Consider the following 21,069-nt stretch of genomic DNA (forward strand, 5'->3'; position numbering starts at 1 on the left):
CCCAGGACCTGAAGGACCGGACTTTCACTGGAGAAGTGACCCCCAGGAGTCCCGCTCCCTTGCCCAAGTGGAGGTTTCCCCGAGGAATCCCCCCCTTGCCTGCCTGCAGCGCTGAAGAGATCCCGAGATCTCTCATAGACTAACATTGAAAACCCGACGCTTGTTTCTGCACTGCACCCGGCCGCCCCCGCGCTGCTGAGGGTGAAATTTCTGTGTGGACTTGTGTCCCCCCCGGTGCCCTACAAAACCCCCCTGGTCTGCCCTCCGAAGACGCGGGTACTTACCTGCAAGCAGACCGGAACCGGGGCACCCCCTTCTCTCCATTCTAGCCTATGTGTTTTGGGCACCACTTTGAACTCTGCACCTGACCGGCCCTGAGCTGCTGGTGTGGTGACTTTGGGGTTGCTCTGAACCCCCAACGGTGGGCTACCTTGGACCAAGAACTAAGCCCTGTAAGTGTCTTACTTACCTGGTTAACCTAACAAATACTTACCTCCCCTAGGAACTGTGAAAATTGCACTAAGTGTCCACTTTTAAAACAGCTATTTGTGAATAACTTGAAAAGTATACATGCAATTTTGATGATTTGAAGTTCCTAAAGTACTTACCTGCAATACCTTTCGAATGAGATATTGCATGTAGAATTTGAACCTGTGGTTCTTAAAATAAACTAAGAAAAGATATTTTTCTATACCAAAACCTATTGGCTGGATTTGTCTCTGAGTGTGTGTACCTCATTTATTGTCTATGTGTATGTACAACAAATGCTTAACACTACTCCTTGGATAAGCCTACTGCTCGACCACACTACCACAAAATAGAGCATTAGTATTATCTATTTTTACCACTATTTTACCTCTAAGGGGAACCCTTGGACTCTGTGCATGCTATTCCTTACTTTGAAATAGCACATACAGAGCCAACTTCCTACAAGGGGGAAAGAATCAATAAAATTAAATATATATTTTATGGTTAAGACTAGCCATCCAAGTAGACAACCGCAGTTTTGCTATTAGTTTGTTTTTGATAATGGAACTGAATGCTTCCCAACGGTGTCCTTGATGAAACAAACTTCCCACAAGTGGCACCCAAGGGCTCAATCATTTTTGCTTACACAGAAACGACAACAATAGAGCTGTTTCTCCAGCATCATAGGTAACTAGGAACCAGAGTCCCAAATACACTCTAGATATCGCTCTGAAAATGTCCACCTCGCAATATGTAAGTAACATACAAGTTCAGCCTCTTCTTTGTAGGAGACTTGCCAGAGCAACAGATTAACAGTCATAACACTGTGAGCTCACTAAAAGTGTGAGGGTAACTGCACTCAAGATTTTGACCCTCCTCCAACAGACTCAAAAGGGAGTAAACAGACAACTGTTTACTTTCTCTGTTAAGCCTTTCATTACATAAATCTTTCATAGGTTACTTTTTAGGAGGACGATCCACTGCTATCCAATGTTCAGACGTCATCCTGTACAAATAAATAGAGGTAGTTTCTTTCACCTACAGCAGTGGTTCCCAACCTTTTGACCTCTGTGGACCCCCATTTTATCATTACTGAAACCGGGGGATCCCCAATGAATCGTTATTGGAATCCACCCACTGAGTCGTTACTGAAAGCCAGGGACGCCTGCCTAAAATGGGCGATGATTTGAACCGCGAAACAATCCGCGAAACAATACACAAAAAAATACAGAAACAAGCATTTATCAAACACATACACAAATGGTAAAACATTTTAAATTACATGCAATTCTAAATATAAAAGTTTAAAAAAATTATTTTAATAGGAAGGTTGGTGCTTTTCTCATTTTAATTGAAGCCACACACCGTCCATAATATGTTCTGTTGATGCACCTGCACTACTCCCACAAATCTTGAGGATACTAATTTAATGTTTAGCCTCCAATTTCAAATTCCTTGACATTTACATTATGTTTTAAAATGGATCCTTTAAAATTATGTTATAAAATGAAGGTTTGGTAGACCACCCTGTGTCCCCGGACCACAAGTTGGGAACCACCAACCTATAGTGTATTTATCCAGAAAACTGAACACACTTTCAAAATGGTGCCTTGCTACCCATACTAAAATATGAACGTGTCGGCAAAGAGGAATCATTCAATGTTCAACTAGGAAAACAAAGAAAAATTGAGTGTAATGCCTTTGAAAGACATCAAATCAGTGCAGAAAATACAACAGATTGTGTTAAACAGCTATATAGTAGCCTTTTAATTGTAGATTGTAATGGTCTAAAACACCAGGAAAATCATTGGCTAGCAATACAGAGGCTGAAGGAAGCCGCCAAAATAAATTGTGTATAGTTCATCTGAGTGACAGAAAACTGTGAATGGCTCTAGAAAGAACCTTGTGCTTGAGAATTTTGGAGATTGTAATAACACAGACTAAGTTTTGTTTAAGCCTGGGTTACACCTTAAGTTTTCACCTGGAACTTCATCAAGTTCTTTCCACATATGTTACTCGAACGAAATAAAAAATAAACAGTAGTCCACGCAGAGACCTTTACTAAACAAACCTTGTGCAGTCTTTGCTTGGCCCTGAGGAGCCTTTGACTCCACCTTCTCATTCTGTAACTCTTCGGCACTTGCGCGGCAGTTCCCAGCATCCTTCTTTTCAGAAGAAGTCTGAAGATTGGCACTTGCCACTTCCTGCAAATCTTTGGACTTCACTGCCTTGCCATCACACACCTAATAGACAAAATAGAAAGAGCTTCCCCAGTTACTGTCCGAGTCAGAAATTTACCCAGGCGTTAAAATTTGACTGGCTTTAAAATTAAAAAGGATTCCTCATTATCACTCATTTGTAGAACAATTCTTTTTACATATGTCACAAAGACAAGCTTTGTTTGAATCATTATTTATTTATGGAACATTCTCTAAAACAAAAGATGTGTTGCTTCAATTTTCAACTGGTGTACAGTTTTTATTTCCTACCTTGTCCGTAAATGCATTCTTCTCATAATTATGCCAAACCAATTGCCTCCGAAGCAAGGTATGTATAAAGCTGTCTTTCTAGTCCTAAATAAAGCTGACAATTCAACAACAAAAATCTACAGACTACAGCAAGCCTGTTCCTTAGACAGACAGTGATACAAGGTGACATCCATGTGGCTACCCCTTTAGTTTTCAAACCAATTTCCCCCCAAAAGTAATTCTGAAGCAAAATCTGTGCTTGATCTTTTCTGTTAAGTCAAAATAACCAATTTGTCCAATTATTGTATTCAAACAGGCAGCACATTTGATTCTCTCTTTAGAATTCTGGCTATCAAAGCATTCATGCAGGGCCTAAAGAGAATACGGCCTCCAAGAACACAATCAGCCCCTACATATAACAAAGTGTCAATTACAACCATTAAGGGGCTTCCCTTTGAGCTGGTTAGGTTCTACACAATGCAATATCTTCCAAGGTGCCAATTACATCAAGGTTACCAAGCACTGTCGATGCCAATAGGTCTGACTTATAACAAAGTACCTCTACAGTCACGAGTGAGTTGGGTACTCAATAACATATCACGCATATTCTAGCTACTCATCTTGGCACCCATTCATCCATTATGTGACTCATTCGTGCCTTCACCCATGCACCAAACACAATAACTCGCACAAACTCAATAAACACATGGAAGGTAAATGAAGAGGATATAAATAGAGACAATAGAAAAATACCACAGCCTGCACCACACAGTCAAATGCTTGTAATATAAAAAATAAGTAAAATATTAAACACAGCTGATGGTAGATGTACAGAAGCAACATGTCAGCCATCATGGAACCGTAAAATAAGTATATACTAAAAACAATTTCATTAAAAATTTCTGCTCTGTAAATATTAGATAGGGGAGCCTTCTTGGGATGCTACTGAGCACAATGAATCATTCTTCTACTGACCCAATAAGGTCAACATGTTGCTTCTAAAGGTGAGTGCCATCTTGGAACGGTAAAACAGTGATACATTGTGGACAGTGACATTCTAAGATGGCGATTCGGTTTAGAAGCAGTGGTTGCACAGGATCAGCACACTGTGATCAAATTAGTCCCAAGAAAGTGGTTCAGTAGGACTGGCTGCATAGCTGTCAGGTACTTTAAAAAAAAAAATTAAAAAAAATGAAAAGAGGCCCTTAAAGGGTTAAAATGGAAGGAAAACAAGCACTCTTTTTCAGTGGAAGGACAAATCTAAATCTTCTAAAGAATAAAATGAACATATCTCTGAGCACTGCCTCTCAAAAAAAGAAATTAACGAGTTACCTGAATACTGCTTGGGGATGACTTTTCGTTTGCAGGAATTTGCTCCAGTGGAATTCATTGTTGTGATCTAATCAAACTTGCTATACTGCTCAATTATCAATACTAGCCCTGGTTCTTTGGTTGATTTCGGCTCCCCAACCAAAAGATGTTTTCATCCACTATTGGCAACAGTCCCATACTAATAAATAAATTTAAGAATTAGGGACTTAATTTCCACTTTCATAATCTTAGTCTAAGAGCCTTCCTTTCCCATCAGTACAAGTCTGCTACTACTTCCTGGACTGACCTTACAGTTGCACTGGCTGCAGGCCCTTCGTTTGGTCTTTTTTAGCCTCTGCTCACCCACTCCTTCATGACAGGGGCACGAACACTCTTTGGTTCCCACTGCTTCAGTCAAGTCCATCTCCTGCAGATGGGAACAAAAAATATGCACTTGATCGACTGAGACCAAACTGAGCAGAAAGAAACATCACATGCTTAAGGACAACTGCAGTTGAACTCAATTAGAACATTAACTAACAGACACAGGAAAGGGGCATGTTGTTAATACTACCAAACATAGTGCGGGTGCATGGTGATGCCACTTGTCAAAAAGCAGGAAAGAAGCATGGTGTGATCACTACCACCAAACCCATGGGAGTATCTTGATGTTAACTTACCAACCAAACTCGGGGAGGAGCACTGCACTATTATCTGCTAATGTGTATGAGAGAAGCATATAGGCACTGCTTTCCCAAATGCAGTTCATGGTATGTTTCCAGAGCCAGTCAAACCCTAAAACTCGAATAGTGTCAACATAAGCCAAACAAAAAAAAGAGCAGGTTGTTGTTACTAGCCACATCCACAAATGAGATGGAGGGAAATGTCACTACAAGGCAAACTACAGAACATGGGGTTTACATTACCATAAAACAGGAGTGTGGTGCCCCACAATCAAGGGGAACATCATAATGTGAAAAACTAGCCATATCCTTGGAAAGAGCCTGGGGTCAGTACCAGCCAATTCAGGAATGGAAGACTAAGGGATCAAACCAGCTAACTACATGACAAAGCAATGTATCAAGTAATCAGTCAGAGGGAGAGCATGGTGTCACTAGCTGCCAAATCTGGGGGAGAAGTATGCTGTCAATGACCAGGGGGTAGATGCTGGGTTTTACTGGCCGGATAAACCCTGAGGAAAGAACAGTGTGGCACTTTTGACTTACTAATGGGTGGAAGAATCAGGTGGCGTTTTGCGACACAAATAAGTACCTAAGAGAGAACCATGCTGTTTTTGCAATACATAACAGGGAAGGAGCATGATTCGGTACTTGCCTGGCCAAAAGGAGTTGGTGAGGGTGGGTTACAGTGTCACTAACTGCCAAACTCAACATAGCTCGATATCAGCCAAAGGGAAAGCATTGTGGTACTAAGCAGACGCACTGAGATAGGTTGGAGTGAATATCTGACCACAAAGAGAGGAAAAGTGGTGTGCCCATCTATGCAAGGGACCAACATTACACATCTCCAATTAGAAAGTTTAAGGGCAAAAACGGTGACATTCCACTTCCTAGCCAATCAGCTAACGGCAAAGCAGGAAGAATGGAGGAGCATTAACAATGAGAGCAAATCAGACTACTGTGGCATGTAGCAAATCTGTTGTTTAACACTTGTCTTTCCCCTCAGCCCTGCAATCCAACCTTTTCATTGTTTCGCCCTCCTCCTGTGTCTTTCCTCCTCTTGCTTCTCGGGGGTGGGGGCATCTTGGTTGAATCTTCTTCTTCCTCAACATCTGGAAGCATAACTTCTTCAAAACCATCAAACTAAGAATATATGAATGAAAATAAAATGTGTTAACTTTTAACTAGGGTGACCAATTCAACATAGTTACAATTCAATCAAGTCAAACATCAATTGGGCACACAAAATAAGATAAGCTCAGATACATTAGCCAAAACTTAGTACTGCCAATTTGAATAGCCAAGCAAATACTGCAGTAGACTCAGCAGCAGCATAGATATATATTGTAGTCTATCACATTTCATGATGGGTTGGTACATTATCTATGACACTGGATCTCATTCCCTTCTATAGTCTGTTACTAAATGTGTTGAAGGGATGTTGTCTCTCACTCCACCTTCATCCACAACGTATCAAATAACAATCTTCCTTTACTGATCCAACAATCAACATCTCGTCACTGGGAGAGATGTATTTTCAATGTCCCTGTCCACTATTTAAAGGAAAGGTCTTCAGTTGCTTCTGTCAAGTTTTAATAGTGTGTTCCCTAGCAGCAGTAGCAGGAAAAATCTGGATTTCACTGAGCCACAAAGGTTCTTATAGTGTACATTAACAGCAAAGAAATTAAAATGAGCTTAAAAACAACATCAGATATTAAAATCTTTCAGCCTACCTGTAACTATTAAAGAGCACATAATAAAATCTCTTATGCATTCTGCGTCCATCTACCACATTTAAGTCTCTTCATTGATCGACATGAAGGTTGGACTCAAAGAAAGGACTCAGAATGGAAGTGACTTGCCCCATTTAGCTAAATATCCAAGTTGATTGAGGTAAGGTAGTAATTATTAAAATATGCCATTGAAATGTATTCAAGAAACCTATTTGTGTAATGCAATTACTCCACATACAGCCATTAAAAGCTCCTCTGCTTAATCCAGGGCTAACGGGGGACCTTTTCTTTATTGACCCTTTATTGGCCCTTCCCTCACTGCCTTAGTGGCACAAGCCCTGTACTTATTCCCAAGATTAGCTCAGCAAACAAACTGGAAAAAAAAAAACACCTCCGAGGAACTGATAGATTGCAGAGTTTACCATAGGACATATATATTGCATCCCAGGACAAAAAGTATATGGCAAGAGAACACAGCTTTACAAAGCTAAGTAAATGACTTTCTTATCTGCAATTCCTTTACTATTCCCATGGTTATTCCGATTGTGTAAACATCTTTCAGAAACATTTGTTTTAACTGTAACCTCCAAATACACACATTACCTTCTAGGAGGCGCATACTGTTTTGAAATCTACTCAAAAGTTATAAACCATGGAGGATGCTTGGATGTAGGAGAAAAGGATTATGTTGCTTACCCTGTAAGCATTTGTTTAAGGCATGTAGTGCTGTAGATTCACATGCTCTGCATGCTCCTGCCATTTAGTGTTGGGCCGTAAGTGGTGCAACTTGTTTTTGTTCGAAGAAGCATTTTGGGTCACAAAATCAAGTGATTACTCCTTTTGGTGATATTGTGCGTGACAACTCCTTTGTTAGATTGTTTTCCCACAGGGGTGTGAGAAAGGAGAGGAATGAATTAGTAGGAAAAGAGATGTGCATAAAAAGTGTAAATACATATGTACAAGTATAATGCAAATGTAATGGCCACAGGAGTCTGGGGAGGAAGGTGGGCGCATGTGAATCTAAAGCACTACATGCCACAAGTAGATGCTTATAGGGTAACATAATCCGTTCGATAGCACGTGTGGCTGTAGATACACATGCTCTGCAAAGACTGTAAAACAGTCCCTCCATAAAAGCGGTGGCTAACCTGTGGGAGTTGCAGTTGACTGGAAAAGTGTATGTAGCACCACCTGACCTACACTGGCTTGCTGGCATGCAAAAACATCCACACAGTAGTGTTTTGTGAAGGTTTGTGCTGTCAACCATGTAGCAGTCTTACAAATGTCAGTTATGGGAATGTTTCGAAGGAAGGCCATAGTACCTCCCTTTTTTCGAGTAGTGTGCCCTCCGGGAGGAACAGGTAAAGTTCTTTTGGCCTTAGCATAGCAAGTGTGTATGCATTTGACTATCAATCTGTCTATACTTGATTTGGACATTGGGATGCCTTTGTGAGGGAGGGAAAAAAGCTAAAGGAGCTGTTAGGTCTTCCTAAACTCTTTAGCTCTGTTTATATAGAATATAAGTGCTCTTTTGGCATCTAGTGCCTGAAGGGCCCTTTCCTCAACTGAGTCAGATTGCGGGAAGAAAACTGGTCACTAAATAGACTGATTTAGGTGAAATTGAGAAATCACCTTACGAAGAAATGTAGGATTAGTCATAAGAACTACTTTATCCCTATGAATTTGGAAGAAAGGTTCGCATAAGGTTAGTGCCTGGAGCTCACCAACACGTCTGAGTGAAGTGATGGCGACAAGGAAAGAGATTTTCAATGAAAGAAATTTAAGTTGATATGAGTGAAACGGCTAAAATGGTGGACTTGTGTATTGTAAGTAGAATGTTTAGGTTCTAGGTTGGGGCTGGGTGTACCCTAAGTGGAATGATGCTTTTCAGTCCTTCCAGGAAAGCCTTTATGACGGGAATTCTGATTAAGTAAGTATGTTGTCTGTGTAGGAAGTTGGCTCTGTATGCACTATTTCAAAGTAAGGAATAGTATGCACAGAGTCCAAGGGTTCCCCTTAGAGGTAAGATAGTGGCAAAAAGAGATAATACTAATGCTCTATTTTGTGGTAGTGTGGTCGAGCAGTAGGCTTATCAAAGGAGTAGTGTTAAGCATTTGTTGTACACACAAAGGCAATAAATGAGGAACACACACTCAGAGACAATTCCAAGCCAATAGGTTTTTGTATAGAAAAATATATTTTCTTGGTTTATTTTAAGAACCACAGGTTCAAATTCTACATGTAATACTTTGCATGTAAGGTATTGCAGGTAAGTACTTTAGGAACTTTGAATAATCACAATAGCATATATACTTTTCAAATAAAACACATATAGCTATTTTAAAACTAGACACTAAGTGCAATTTTCACAGTTCCTAGGGGAGGTAAGTAATTGTTAGTTCTTGCAGGTAAGTAAACCACCTACGGGGTTCAAGTTTGGGTCCAAGGTAGCCCACCGTTGGGGGTTCAGAGCAACCCCAAAGTTACCACACCAGCAGCTCAGGGCCGGTCAGGTGCAGAGTTCAAAGTGGTGCCCAAAACACATAGGCTTCAATGGAGAAGGGGTGTAGGAAGTTGGCTCTGTATATGCTATTTCAAAGTAAGGAATAGCATGCACAGAGTCCAAGGGTTCCTGTAAAGAAATGGCTCCCTGTTGCAGTTACCCCCCACTTTTTGCCTGATACTGATGCTGACTTGACTGAGAAGAGTGCTGGGACCCTGCTAACCAGGCCCCAGCACCAGTGTTCCTTCACCTAAAATGTACCATTGTATCCACAATTGGCACACCCGGGCATTCAGATAAGTCCCTTGTAACTGGTACTTCTAGTACCAAGGGCCCTGATGCCAAGGAAGGTCTCTAAGGGCTGCAGCATGTCTTATGCCACCCTAGAGACCCCTCACTCAGCACAGACACACTGCTTACAAGCCTGTGTGTGCTAGTGAGAACAAAATGAGTAAGTCGACATGGCACTCCCCTCAGGGTGCCATGCCAGCCTCTCACTGCCTATGCAGTATAGGTAAGACACCCCTCTAGCAGGCCTTACAGCCCTAAGGCAGGGTGCACTATACCATAGGTGAGGGTACCAGTGCATGAGCACTGTGCCCCTACAGTGTCTAAACAAAACCTTAGACATTGTAAGTGCAGGGTAGCCATAAGAGTATATGGTCTGGGAGTCTGTTTTACACGAACTCCACAGCACCATAATGGCTACACTGAAAACTGGGAAGTTTGGTATCAAACTTCTCAGCACAATAAATGCACACTGATGCCAGTGTACATTTTATTGTAAAATACACCCCAGAGGGCACCTTAGAGGTGCCCTCTGAAACTTAACCGACTATCTGTGTAGGCTGACTAGTTTTAGCAGCCTGCCACAAACCGAGACATGTTGCTGGCCCCATGGGGAGAGTGCCTTTGTCACTCTGAGGCCAGTAACAAAGCCTGCACTGGGTGGAGATGCTAACACCTCCCCCAGGCAGGAATTGTCACACCTGGCGGTGAGCCTCAAAGGCTCACCTCCTTTGTGCCAACCCAGCAGGACACTCCAGCTAGTGGAGTTGCCCGCCCCCTCCGGCCAGGCCCCACTTTTGGCGGCAAGGCCGGAGAAAATAATGAGAAAAACAAGGAGGAGTCACTGGCCAGTCAGGACAGCCCCTAAGGTGTCCTGAGCTGAAGTGACTCTAACTTTTAGAAATCCTCCATCTTGCAGATGGAGGATTCCCCCAATAGGGTTAGGATTGTGACCCCCTCCCCTTGGGAGGAGGCACAAAGAGGGTGTACCCACCCTCAGGGCTAGTAGCCATTGGCTACTAACCCCCCAGACCTAAACACGCCCTTAAATTTAGTATTTAAGGGCTACCCTGAACCCTAGAAAATTAGATTCCTGCAACTACAAGAAGAAGGACTGCCTAGCTGAAAACCCCTGCAGAGGAAGACCAGAAGACGACAACTGCCTTGGCTCCAGAAACTCACCGGCCTGTCTCCTGCCTTCCAAAGATCCTGCTCCAGCGACGCCTTCCAAAGGGACCAGCGACCTCGACATCCTCTGAGGACTGCCCCGGCTTCGAAAAGACAAGAAACTCCCGAGGACAGCGGACCTGCTCCAAGAAAAGCTGCAACTTTGTTTCCAGCAGCTTTAAAGAACCCTGCAAGCTCCCCGCAAGAAGCGTGAGACTTGCAACACTGCACCCGGCGACCCCGACTCGGCTGGTGGCGATCCAACACCTCAGGAGGGACCCCAGGACTACTCTAAGACTGTGAGTACAAAAACCTGTCCCCCCTGAGCCCCCACAGCGCCGCCTGCAGAGGGAATCCCGAGGCTTCCCCTGACCGCGACTCTTTGAATCCTAAGTCCCGACACCTGGGAGAGACCCTGCACCCGCAGCCCCCAGGACCTGAAGGACCGGACTTTCACTGGAGGAGTGACCCCCAGGAGTCCCTCTCCCTTGATCAAGTGGAGGTTTCCCCGAGGAATCCCCCCCTTGCCTGCCTGCAGCGCTGAAGAGATCCCTAGATCTCCCATTGACTTCCATTACAAACCCGACGCTTGTTTCTACACTGCACCCGGCCGCCCCCCGCGCTGCTGAGGGTGAAATTTCTGTGTGGGCTTGTGTCCCCCCCGGTGCCCTACAAAACCCCCCTGGTCTGCCCTCCGAAGACGCGGGTACTTACCTGCAAGCAGACCGGAACCGGGGCACCCCCTTCTCTCCATTCTAGCCTATGTGTTTTGGGCACCACTTTGAACTCTGCACCTGACCGGCCCTGAGCTGCTGGTGTGGTGACTTTGGGGTTGCTCTGAACCCCCAACGGTGGGCTACCTTGGACCAAGAACTAAGCCCTGTAAGTGTCTTACTTACCTGGTTAACCTAACAAATACTTACCTCCCCCAGGAACTGTGAAAATTGCACTAAGTGTCCACTTTTAAAACAGCTGTTTATGAATAACTTGAAAAGTATACATGCAATTTTGATGATTTGAAGTTCCTAAAGTACTTACCTGCAATACCTTTCGAATGAGATATTACATGTAGAATTTGAACCTGTGGTTCTTAAAATAAACTAAGAAAATATATTTTTCTATACAAAAACCTATTGGCTGGATTTGTCTCTGAGTGTGTGTACCTCATTTATTGTCTATGTGTATGTACAACAAATGCTTAACACTACTCCTTGGATAAGCCTACTGCTCGACCACACTACCACAAAATAGAGCATTAGTATTATCTATTTTTTACCACTATTTTACCTCTAAGGGGAACCCTTGGACTCTGTGCATGCTATTCCTTACTTTGAAATAGCACATACAGAGCCAACTTCCTACAGTTCCCCTTAGAGGTAAGATAGTGGCAAAAAGAGATAATACTAATGCTCTATTTTGTGGTAGTGTGGTCGAGCAGTAGGCTTATCAAAGGAGTAGTGTTAAGCATTTGTTGTACATACACACAGGCAATAAATGAGGAACACACACTCCGAGACAATTCCAAGCCAATAGGTTTTTGTATAGAAAAATATATTTTCTTAGTTTATTTTAAGAACCACAGGTTCAAATTCTACATGTAATATCCCATTTGAAAGGTATTGCAGGTAAGTACTTTAGGAACTTTGAATAATTACAGTAGCATATATACTTTTCACATAAAACACAAATAGCTGTTTTAAAAGTGGACACAGTGCAATTTTCACAGTTCCTGGGGGAGGTAAAGTATTGTTATTTTTAGCAGGTAAGTAAATCACTTACAGGTCTCGGTTTTGGGTCCAAGGTAGCCCACCGTTGGGGGTTCAGAGCAACCCCAAAGTTACCACACCAGCAGCTCAGGGCCGGTCAGGTGCAGAGGTCAAAGAGGTGCCCAAAACACATAGGCTTCAATGGAGAGAAGGGGGTGCCCCGGTTCCAGTCTGCCAGCAGGTAAGTACCCGCGTTTTCGGAGGGCAGACCAGGGGGGTTTTGTAGGGCACCGGGGGGGACACAAGTCCACACAGAAAGTATACCCTCAGCAGCGCGGGGGCGGCCGGGTGCAGTGTGCAAACAAGCGTCGGGTTCTCTGTAGGTTTCAATGGGAGACCAAGGGGTCTCTTCAGCGGTGCAGGCAGGCAAGGGGGGGGCTCCTCGGGGTAGCCACCACCTGTGCAAGGGAGAGGGCCTCCTGGGGGTCACTCCTGCACTGGAGTTCCGATCCTTCAGGTGCTGGGGGCTGCGGGTGCAGGGTCTTTTCCAGCCGTCGGGATTTCAGAGTCAGGCAGTCGCGGTCAGGGGGAGCCTCGGGATTCCCTCTGCAGGCGTCGCTGTGGGCGTTCAGGGGGGACAACTTTGGTTACTCACAGTCTTGGAGTCGCCGGAGGGTCCTCCCTGAAGCGTTGTTTCTTCACCGGGTGCAGTGTTGCAAGTCTCACGCTTCTTGTGGGGATTTGCAGGGGTCTTTAAATCTGCTCCTCTGTAACAAAGTTGCAGTCTTTTTGGAGCAGTGCCGCTGTCCTCGGGAGTTTCTTGTCTTTCTTGAAGCAGGGCAGTCCTCTGAGGATTCAGAGGTTGCTGGTCCTTGGGAAAGCGTCGCTGGAGCAGGTTTCTTTGGAAGGCAGGAGACAGGCTGGTAGGACTGGGGCCAAAGCAGTTGGTGTCTTCTTTCTTCTTCTGCAGGGGTTTTCAGCTCAGCAGTCCTCTTCTTCTTGTAAGTTGCAGGAATCTAAATCTTTAGGTTCAGGGAAGCCCTTAAATACTAAATTTAAGGGCGTGTTTAGGTCTGGGGGGTTAGTAGCCAATGGCTACTAGCCCTGAGGGTGGGTACACCCTCTTTGTGCCTCCTCCCAAGGGCAGGGGGTCACATTCCTATCCCTATTGGGGGAATCCTCCATCTGCAAGATGGAGGATTTCTAAAAGTCAGAGTCACCTCAGCTCAGGACACCTTAGGGGCTGTCCTGACTGGCCAGTGACTCCTCCTTGTTTTTCTCATTATCTCTCCTGGACTTGCCGCCAAAAGTGGGGGCTGGGTCCAGGGGGCGGGCATCTCCACTAGCTGGAGTGCCCTGGGGCATTGTAACACAAAGCTTGAGCCTTTGAAGCTCACTGCTAGGTGTTGCAGTTCCTGCAGGGGGGAGGTGTGAAGAACCTCCACCCAGAGCAGGCTTTGTTTCTGTCCTCAGAGAGCACAAAGGCTCTCACCGCATGGGGTCAGAAACTCGTCTCTCAGCAGCAGGCTGGCACAGACCAGTCAGTCCTGCACTGAACAATTGGGTAAAATACAGGGGGTATCTCTAAGACGCCCTCTGTGTGCATTTTTTAATAAATCCAACACTGGCATCAGTGTGGGTTTAATATTCTGAGAAGTTTGATACTAAACTTCCCAGTATTCAGTGTAGCCATTATGGAGCTGTGGAGTTCGTTTTTGACAGACTCCCAGCCCATATACTCTTATGGCTACCCTGCACTTACAATGTCTAAGGTTTTTCTTAGACACTGTAGGGGCATAGTGCTCATGCACATATGCCCTCACCTGTGGTATTGTGCACCCTGCCTTAGGGCTGTAAGGCCTGCTAGAAGGGTGACTTACCTATGCCACAGGCAGTATGAGGTTGGCATGGCACCCTGAGGGGAGTGCCATGTCGACTTAGTCATTTTCTCCCCACCAGCACACACAAGCTGGCAAGCAGTGTGTCTGTGCTGAGTGAGGGGTCCCCAGGGTGGCATAAGACATGCTGCAGCCCTTAGAGACCTTCCCTGGCATCAGGGCCCTTGGTACCAGGGGTACCAGTTACAAGGGACTTACCTGGGTGCCAGGGTTGTGCCAATTGTGGAGACAATGGTACATTTTAGGTGAAAGAACACTGGTGCTGGGGCCTGGTTAGCAGGGTCCCAGCACACTTCTCAGTCAAGTCAGCATCAGTATCAGGCAAAAAGTGGGGGGTAACTGCAACAGGGAGCCATTTCTTTACAAGGGGGTGCCCCGGTTCCAGTCTGCCAGCAGGTAAGTACCCGCGTCTTCGGAGGGCAGATCAGGGGGGTTTTGTAGGGCACCAGGGGCGGGGGAACACAAGTTAGCACAGAAAGTACACCTTCAGCAGCACGGGGGCGGCCGGGTGCAGTGTGCAAACACACGTCGGGTTTTCAATTGGAATCAATGGGAGACCAAGGGGTCTCTTCAGCGATGCAGGCAGGCAAGGGGGGGGGGGGGGGTCCTCGGGGTAGCCACCACCTGGGCAAGGGAGAGGGCCTCCTGGGGGTCACTCCTGCACTGGAGTTCCGATCTTTCAGGTCCTGGGGGCTGCGGGTGCAGAGTCTTTTCCAGGCGTCGGGATGTGGGAGTCAGGCGGTCAGGGGAGCCTCGGGATTCCCTCTGCAGGCGTCACTGTGGGGGCTCAGGGGGGACAACTCTGGCTACTCACGGTCTCGTAGTCGCCGGGGAGTCCTCCCTGAAGTGTGGTTTCTCCACAAGTTGAGCCGGGGGCGTCAGGTGCAGAGTTGCAAGTCTCACGCTTCTGGCGGGAAATGCAGTTGTCTTTAAGTTGCTTCTTTGGAAACAAAGTTGCAGTCTTGGGTGAACAGGGCCGCTGTTCTCGGGAGTTTCTTGGTCATTTTAGAGCAGGGCAGTCCTCTGAGGATTCAGAGGTCGCTGTTCCTGGGGAAAGCGTCGCTGGAGCAGTTTTCTTCCGAAGGGGGGAGACAGGCCGGTAGGGCTGGGGCCAAAGCAGTTGGTGTCTCCGTCTTCTCTGCAGGGTTTTTCAGCTCAGCACTCCTCTTCTTCTTAGGTTGCAGGAATCTGAGTTCCTAGGTTCAGGGGAGCCCCTAAATACAGAATCTAGGGGTGTGTTTAGGTCAGGGAGGGCAGTAGCCAATGGCTACTATCCCTGAGGGTGGCTACACCCTCTTTGTGCCTCCTCCCAAGGGGAGGGGGTCACATTCCTATCCCTATTGGGGGGATCCTCCATCTGCAAGATGGAGGATTCCTAAAAGTCAGAGTCACTTCAGCTCAGGTTGCCTTAGGGGCTGTCCTGACTGGCCAGTGACTCCTCCTTGTTTTTCTCATTATCTCCTCCGGCCTTGCCGCCAAAAGTAGGGCCGTGGCCGGAGGGGGCGGGCAACTCCACTAGCTGGAATGCCCTGTGGTGCTGTAACAAAGGGGGTGAGCCTTTGAGGCTCACCGCCAGGTGTTACAGCTCCTGCAAGGGGGAGGTGATATGCATCTCCACCCAGTGCAGGCTTTGTTACTAGCCACAGAGTGACAAAGGCACTCTCCCCATGTGGCCAGCAACATGTCTCGAGTGTGGCAGGCTGCTAAAACCAGTCAGCCTACACGGGTAGTTGGTTAAGGTTTCCGGGGGCAAGTCTAAGGTGCCCTCTGGGGTGTGTTTTACAATAAAATGTACACTGGCATCAGTGTGCATTTATTGTGCTGAGAAGTTTGATACCAAACTTCCCAGTTTTCAGTGTAGCCATTATGGTGCTGTGGAGTTCGTGTTTGACACACTCCCAGACCATATACTCTTATGGCTACCCTGCACTTACAATGACTAAGGTTTGGCTTAGACACTGTAGGGGCACAGTGCTCATGCACTGGTGCCCTCACCTATGGTATAGTGCACTCTGCCTTAGGGCTGTAAGGCCTGCTAGAGGGGTGACTTATCTATACTGCATAGGCAGTGTGAAGTTGGCATGGCACCCTGAGGGGAGTGCCATGTCGACTTACTCGTTTTGTCCTCACCAGCACACACAAGCTGGCAAGCAGTGTGTCTGTGCTGAGTGAGGGGTCTCCAGGGTGGCATAAGACATGCTGCAGCCCTTAGAGACCTTCCCTGGCATCAGGGCCCTTGGTACCAGGGGTACCAGTTACAAGGGACTGACCTGGATGCCAGGGTGTGCCAGTTGTGTAAACAAAAGTACAGGTTAGGGAAAGAACACTGGTGCTGGGGCCTAGTTAGCAGGCCTCAGCACACTTTCAAATAAAAACATAGCATCAGCAAAGGCAAAAAGCCAGGGGGTAACCATGCCAAGGAGGCATTTCCTTACACGCTGCATCAATTAATTTATAACAATGTATCTAGTTGTCTACATCATATGTAAATATATTACAAGAGAAAGTGGCAGCCCGATGTAGTTCTCTGAATATAGTGTGTATGGGGAAATTGTATTATAATGCAATACTTAGCGCCTCAACAGGCTAACCTTGGTTTGTTTTGTTTTCATCTGCTGGACAATCCAACCACATGCATTAAAATGAAGGAATTAACTTATTTTTCCAATCAACCCTTCCTGGACTTGCCACAAATTTACATTTTCTGTAATCTACATTCCATAAAATCATATAAACGAGATCTGGACATATGTGCAAAATTCACAAAATAGACACGAACGGGAGAAGCCAAGAATAAGGACAGCAGCAAAGTGAATGACAGGGAAGCAGTCAGACAGCATTAATAACATGTATAGTTGAAGGATACTTCTGAGGATAGCCTTAACCTGAACTCCCTGTACAAAGTCAGCCAACGTGTAATAATGTCTCTTAGTAACATACAAAAGAAAATAAATCTGTGTCTTGAGTGCACTGTTGGTTTTATGGTCACATAATAATGACACAATCAAGTCATGCCTGATACTGAAACAAAGATTTTAGGAAAACTGATCTGTATTTTCATGGGCACAACACTAGCAGCCAGGTGCGCTGGAAGAAATTTCAAGTTCTGAATTCTCCGTTTTTAAATTCTAATTCTGTGTGTTCTTTGTTGTAGAGAGACAATGATAAAATAGATAATGTGGAAAATAGGTGCTCTACGTCTGATCATAAAATCAACACTCTTTCATTCATGTTGCGTTAAATCTTATACCAGTTCACCCCTTGGAGAAAGTCACACACACTTCCCAGCTGCCACTGCTAATGCGCTTATCAGGAAGGTAAAGAATCTTAGTACCTCATATTCCTTCTCCTCTGTCCAGTTGATGAACTCAAAGTCTCCCATTCGGCTGGCAGGTGGGCGCAAATGATCGAAGAACAAGGAAAATTCCTCCTGCAAGTGGTCATGTCCTTTTAGCAACACCCCCATCTGTGTCTTCAACTGGGGGCACAGTAGATTAATCACAATCACGTTTGCTATTTTGTTTAATGTGAGAAACAAACAGACTTGTACCAATTCACAGCTTTCTTAAATGCATCTCTCATCGCAAACTAACAGTTTTTCATACACCTCAGCATCAGCAGATGTAAGAGTACACGCAGCATAAGTCAACCTTCATGCCAAAGCTTGCCCTTGATGAGTGGTTGCCGGGTGTTACAAGTATAATTTTCATTACAAAAATGTACTTATGAAAAATAGATGTAACTAGCTTGTAGCCAACGGTGTTATGAGGCTGCAGAGAAAACAAAAAAACAAGAAAAAAATCAACACCTGGGAGAAAATGAAAATGTCACTTACCCAGTGTACATCTGTTCGTGGCATTAGTCGCTGCAGATTCACATGTTGTGCATAGTCCGCCGTCTGGTGTTGGGTCGGAGTGTTACAGGTTGTTTTTCTTCGAAGAAGTATTTTCGAGTCCCGAGGGACTCCTCCTCCTTCGTTCCATTGCGCATGGGCGTCGACTCCATGTTAGATTGTTTTCCCCGCAGAGGGTGAGGTAGGAGTTGTGTATGTTAGTAATAGTGCCCATGCAATGGAATGAATAAGTATGTACCAACTAAGGTTTAAGTAATATATTTACAAATGTACAAATGTTGAAGATAACTTCCAAACGGCTACAGGCTCCCGGGGAGGTGGGTGGGCACATGTGAATCTGCAGCGACTAATGCCACGAACAGATGTACACTGGGTAAGTGACATTTTCAGTTTGATGGCATGTGTAGCTGCAGATACACATGTTGTGCATAGACTAGTAAGCAGTTATCTCCCCAAAAGCGGTGGCTCAGCCTGTAGGAGTGGAAGTAGTCTGAAATAAAGTTCTTAGTACGGCTTGACCTACTGTGGCTTGTTGTGCGGATAGCACGTCTACACAGTAGTGCTTAGTAAATGTGTGAGGCGTAGACCATGTGGCTGCCTTACATATCTCGTTCATTGGAATGTTTCCTAGGAAGGCCATGGTAGCGCCTTTCTTTCTGGTTGAATGTGCCCTTGGTGTAATGGGCAGTTCTCTCTTTGCTTTAAGGTAGCAGGTTTGGATGCACTTAACTATCCATCTGGCTATACCCTGTTTTGATATTGGGTTTCCTGTATGAGGTTTTTGAAATGCAATAAACAGTTGTTTTGTTTCCCTTATTTCTTTTGTTCTGTCAATGTAGTACATTAGTGCTCTTCTGATGTCTAATGTATGTAGTGCCCTTTCAGCTACTGAGTCTGGCTGTGGGAAGAACACTGGTAGTTCTACCGTTTGATTTAAGTGGAACGGCGAAATAACTTTTGGTAAAAATTTTGGATTGGTTCTTAGGACTACTTTATTTTTGTGTATTTGAATAAAAGGTTCTTGTATAGTAAACGCCTGAATTTCACTTACTCTTCTTAGAGATGTGATGGCAATGAGAAATGCAACCTTCCACGTTAAGAATTGCATTTCGCATGAGTGCATGGGTTCAAAAGGTGGGCCCATGAGTCTTGTTAAGACGATGTTGAGGTTCCATGAAGGAACAGGTGGTGTTCTTGGTGGTATAATTCTTTTTAGGCCTTCCATAAACGCTTTAATGACAGGTATCCTAAATAGTGAAGTTGAATGGGTAATCTGCAGGTATGCAGATATTGCTGCAAGGTGTATCTTTATGGAAGAGAAGGCTAGATTTGATTTCTGTAAATGTAGTAAGTATCCCACTACATCCTTTGGAGATGCATGTAATGGTTGAACTTGATTATTATGGCAGTAGCAAACAAATCTTTTCCATTTGCTTGCATAGCAGTGTCTAGTGGATGGTCTTCTAGCTTGTTTTATGACTTCCATACATTCTTGGGTGAGGTTTGAATGTCCGAATTCTAGGATCTCAGGAGCCAGATTGCTAGATTCAGCGATGCTGGGTTTGGATGCCTGATCTGTTGTTTGTGTTGTGTTAACAGATCTGGTCTGTTGGGCAACCTGACATGGGGTACTACTGACAGGTCTAGTAGTGTAGTGTACCAAGGTTGTCTTGCCCATGTTGGTGCTATTAGTATGAGTTTGAGTTTGTTTTGACTCAATTTGTTTACTAGATATGGAAGGAGAGGGAGAGGGGGAAAAGCGTACGCAAATATCCCTGACCAGTTCATCCATAGAGCATTGCCTTGAGACTGCCTGTGTGGGTACCTGGATGCGAAGTTTTGGCATTTTGCGTTCTCCTTTGTTGCAAATAGGTCTATTTGAGGTGTCCCCCAAATTTTGAAGTAAGTGTTTAGAATTTGAGGGTGAATCTCCCATTCGTGGACCTGTTGGTGATCTCGAGAGAGGTTGTCTGCTAGTTGATTTTGGATCCCTGGAATAAATTGTGCTATTAGGCGAATGTGGTTGTGAATTGCCCATTGCCATATCTTTTGTGCCAGGAGGCACAGCTGTGTCGAGTGTGTTCCCCCCTGTTTGTTTAGATAATACATTGTTGTCATGTTGTCTGTTTTGACAAGAATGTATTTGTGGGTTATGATGGGTTGAAATGCTTTCAACGCTAGGAATACTGCTAACAATTCGAGGTGATTTATATGCAGTTTTGTTTGATGTACGTCCCATTGTCCTTGGATGCTGTGTTGATTGAGGTGTGCTCCCCACCCTGTCATGGAAGCATCTGTTGTTATCACGTATTGTGGCACTGGGTCTTGGAAAGGCCGCCCTTTGTTTAAATTTATACTGTTCCACCATAGAAGCGAGATGTATGTTTGGCGGTCTATCAACACCAGATCTAGAAGGTGACCCTGTGCATGTGACCACTGTGATGCTAGGCACTGTTGTAAGGGCCTCATGTGCAGTCTTGCGTTTGGGACAATGGCTATGTGTAAGGAAATGCCTCCTTGGCATGGTTGCCCCCTGACTTTTTGCCTTTGCTGATGCTATGTTTACAATTGAAAGTGTGCTGAGGCCTGCTAACCAGGCCCCAGCACCAGTGTTCTTTCCCTAACCTGTACTTTTGTATCCACAATTGGCAGACCCTGGCATCCAGATAAGTCCCTTGTAACTGGTACTTCTAGTACCAAGGGCCCTGATGCCAAGGAAGGTCTCTAAGGGCTGCAGCATGTCTTATGCCACCCTGGAGACCTCTCACTCAGCACAGACACACTGCTTGCCAGCTTGTGTGTGCTAGTGAGGACAAAACGAGTAAGTCGACATGGCACTCCCCTCAGGGTGCCATGCCAGCCTCTCACTGCCTATGCAGTATAGGTAAGACACCCCTCTAGCAGGCCTTACAGCCCTAAGGCAGGGTGCACTATACCATAGGTGAGGGTACCAGTGCATGAGCATGGTACCCCTACAGTGTCTAAACAAAACCT

General features: G+C 45.2%; 1 protein-coding gene across 4 annotated transcripts in view; it reads right to left on the reverse strand.

Annotated features, from left to right (window-relative positions):
• GON4L (gon-4 like) overlaps window positions 1–21,069 on the reverse strand; it is a 393,663-nt gene that overhangs the window by 37,951 nt on the left and 334,643 nt on the right. For 3 of the 4 annotated variants that reach the window (XM_069218468.1, XM_069218466.1, XM_069218467.1), the window contains 4 exons: window positions 17,557–17,700; window positions 5,948–6,070; window positions 4,555–4,674; window positions 2,540–2,711 (listed from right to left, as the gene is read on the reverse strand). In XM_069218468.1, the coding sequence (XP_069074569.1) occupies window positions 2,540–2,711; window positions 4,555–4,674; window positions 5,948–6,070; window positions 17,557–17,700 (559 nt within the window). The remainder of the gene's footprint in view (window positions 1–2,539; window positions 2,712–4,554; window positions 4,675–5,947; window positions 6,071–17,556; window positions 17,701–21,069) is intronic. The other variant, XM_069218469.1, reaches the window with a different exon arrangement.

Source organism: Pleurodeles waltl, chromosome 12 (assembly GCF_031143425.1).
Source record: "Pleurodeles waltl isolate 20211129_DDA chromosome 12, aPleWal1.hap1.20221129, whole genome shotgun sequence".
In the NCBI taxonomy this organism is placed as follows: Eukaryota; Metazoa; Chordata; class Amphibia; order Caudata; family Salamandridae; genus Pleurodeles; species Pleurodeles waltl.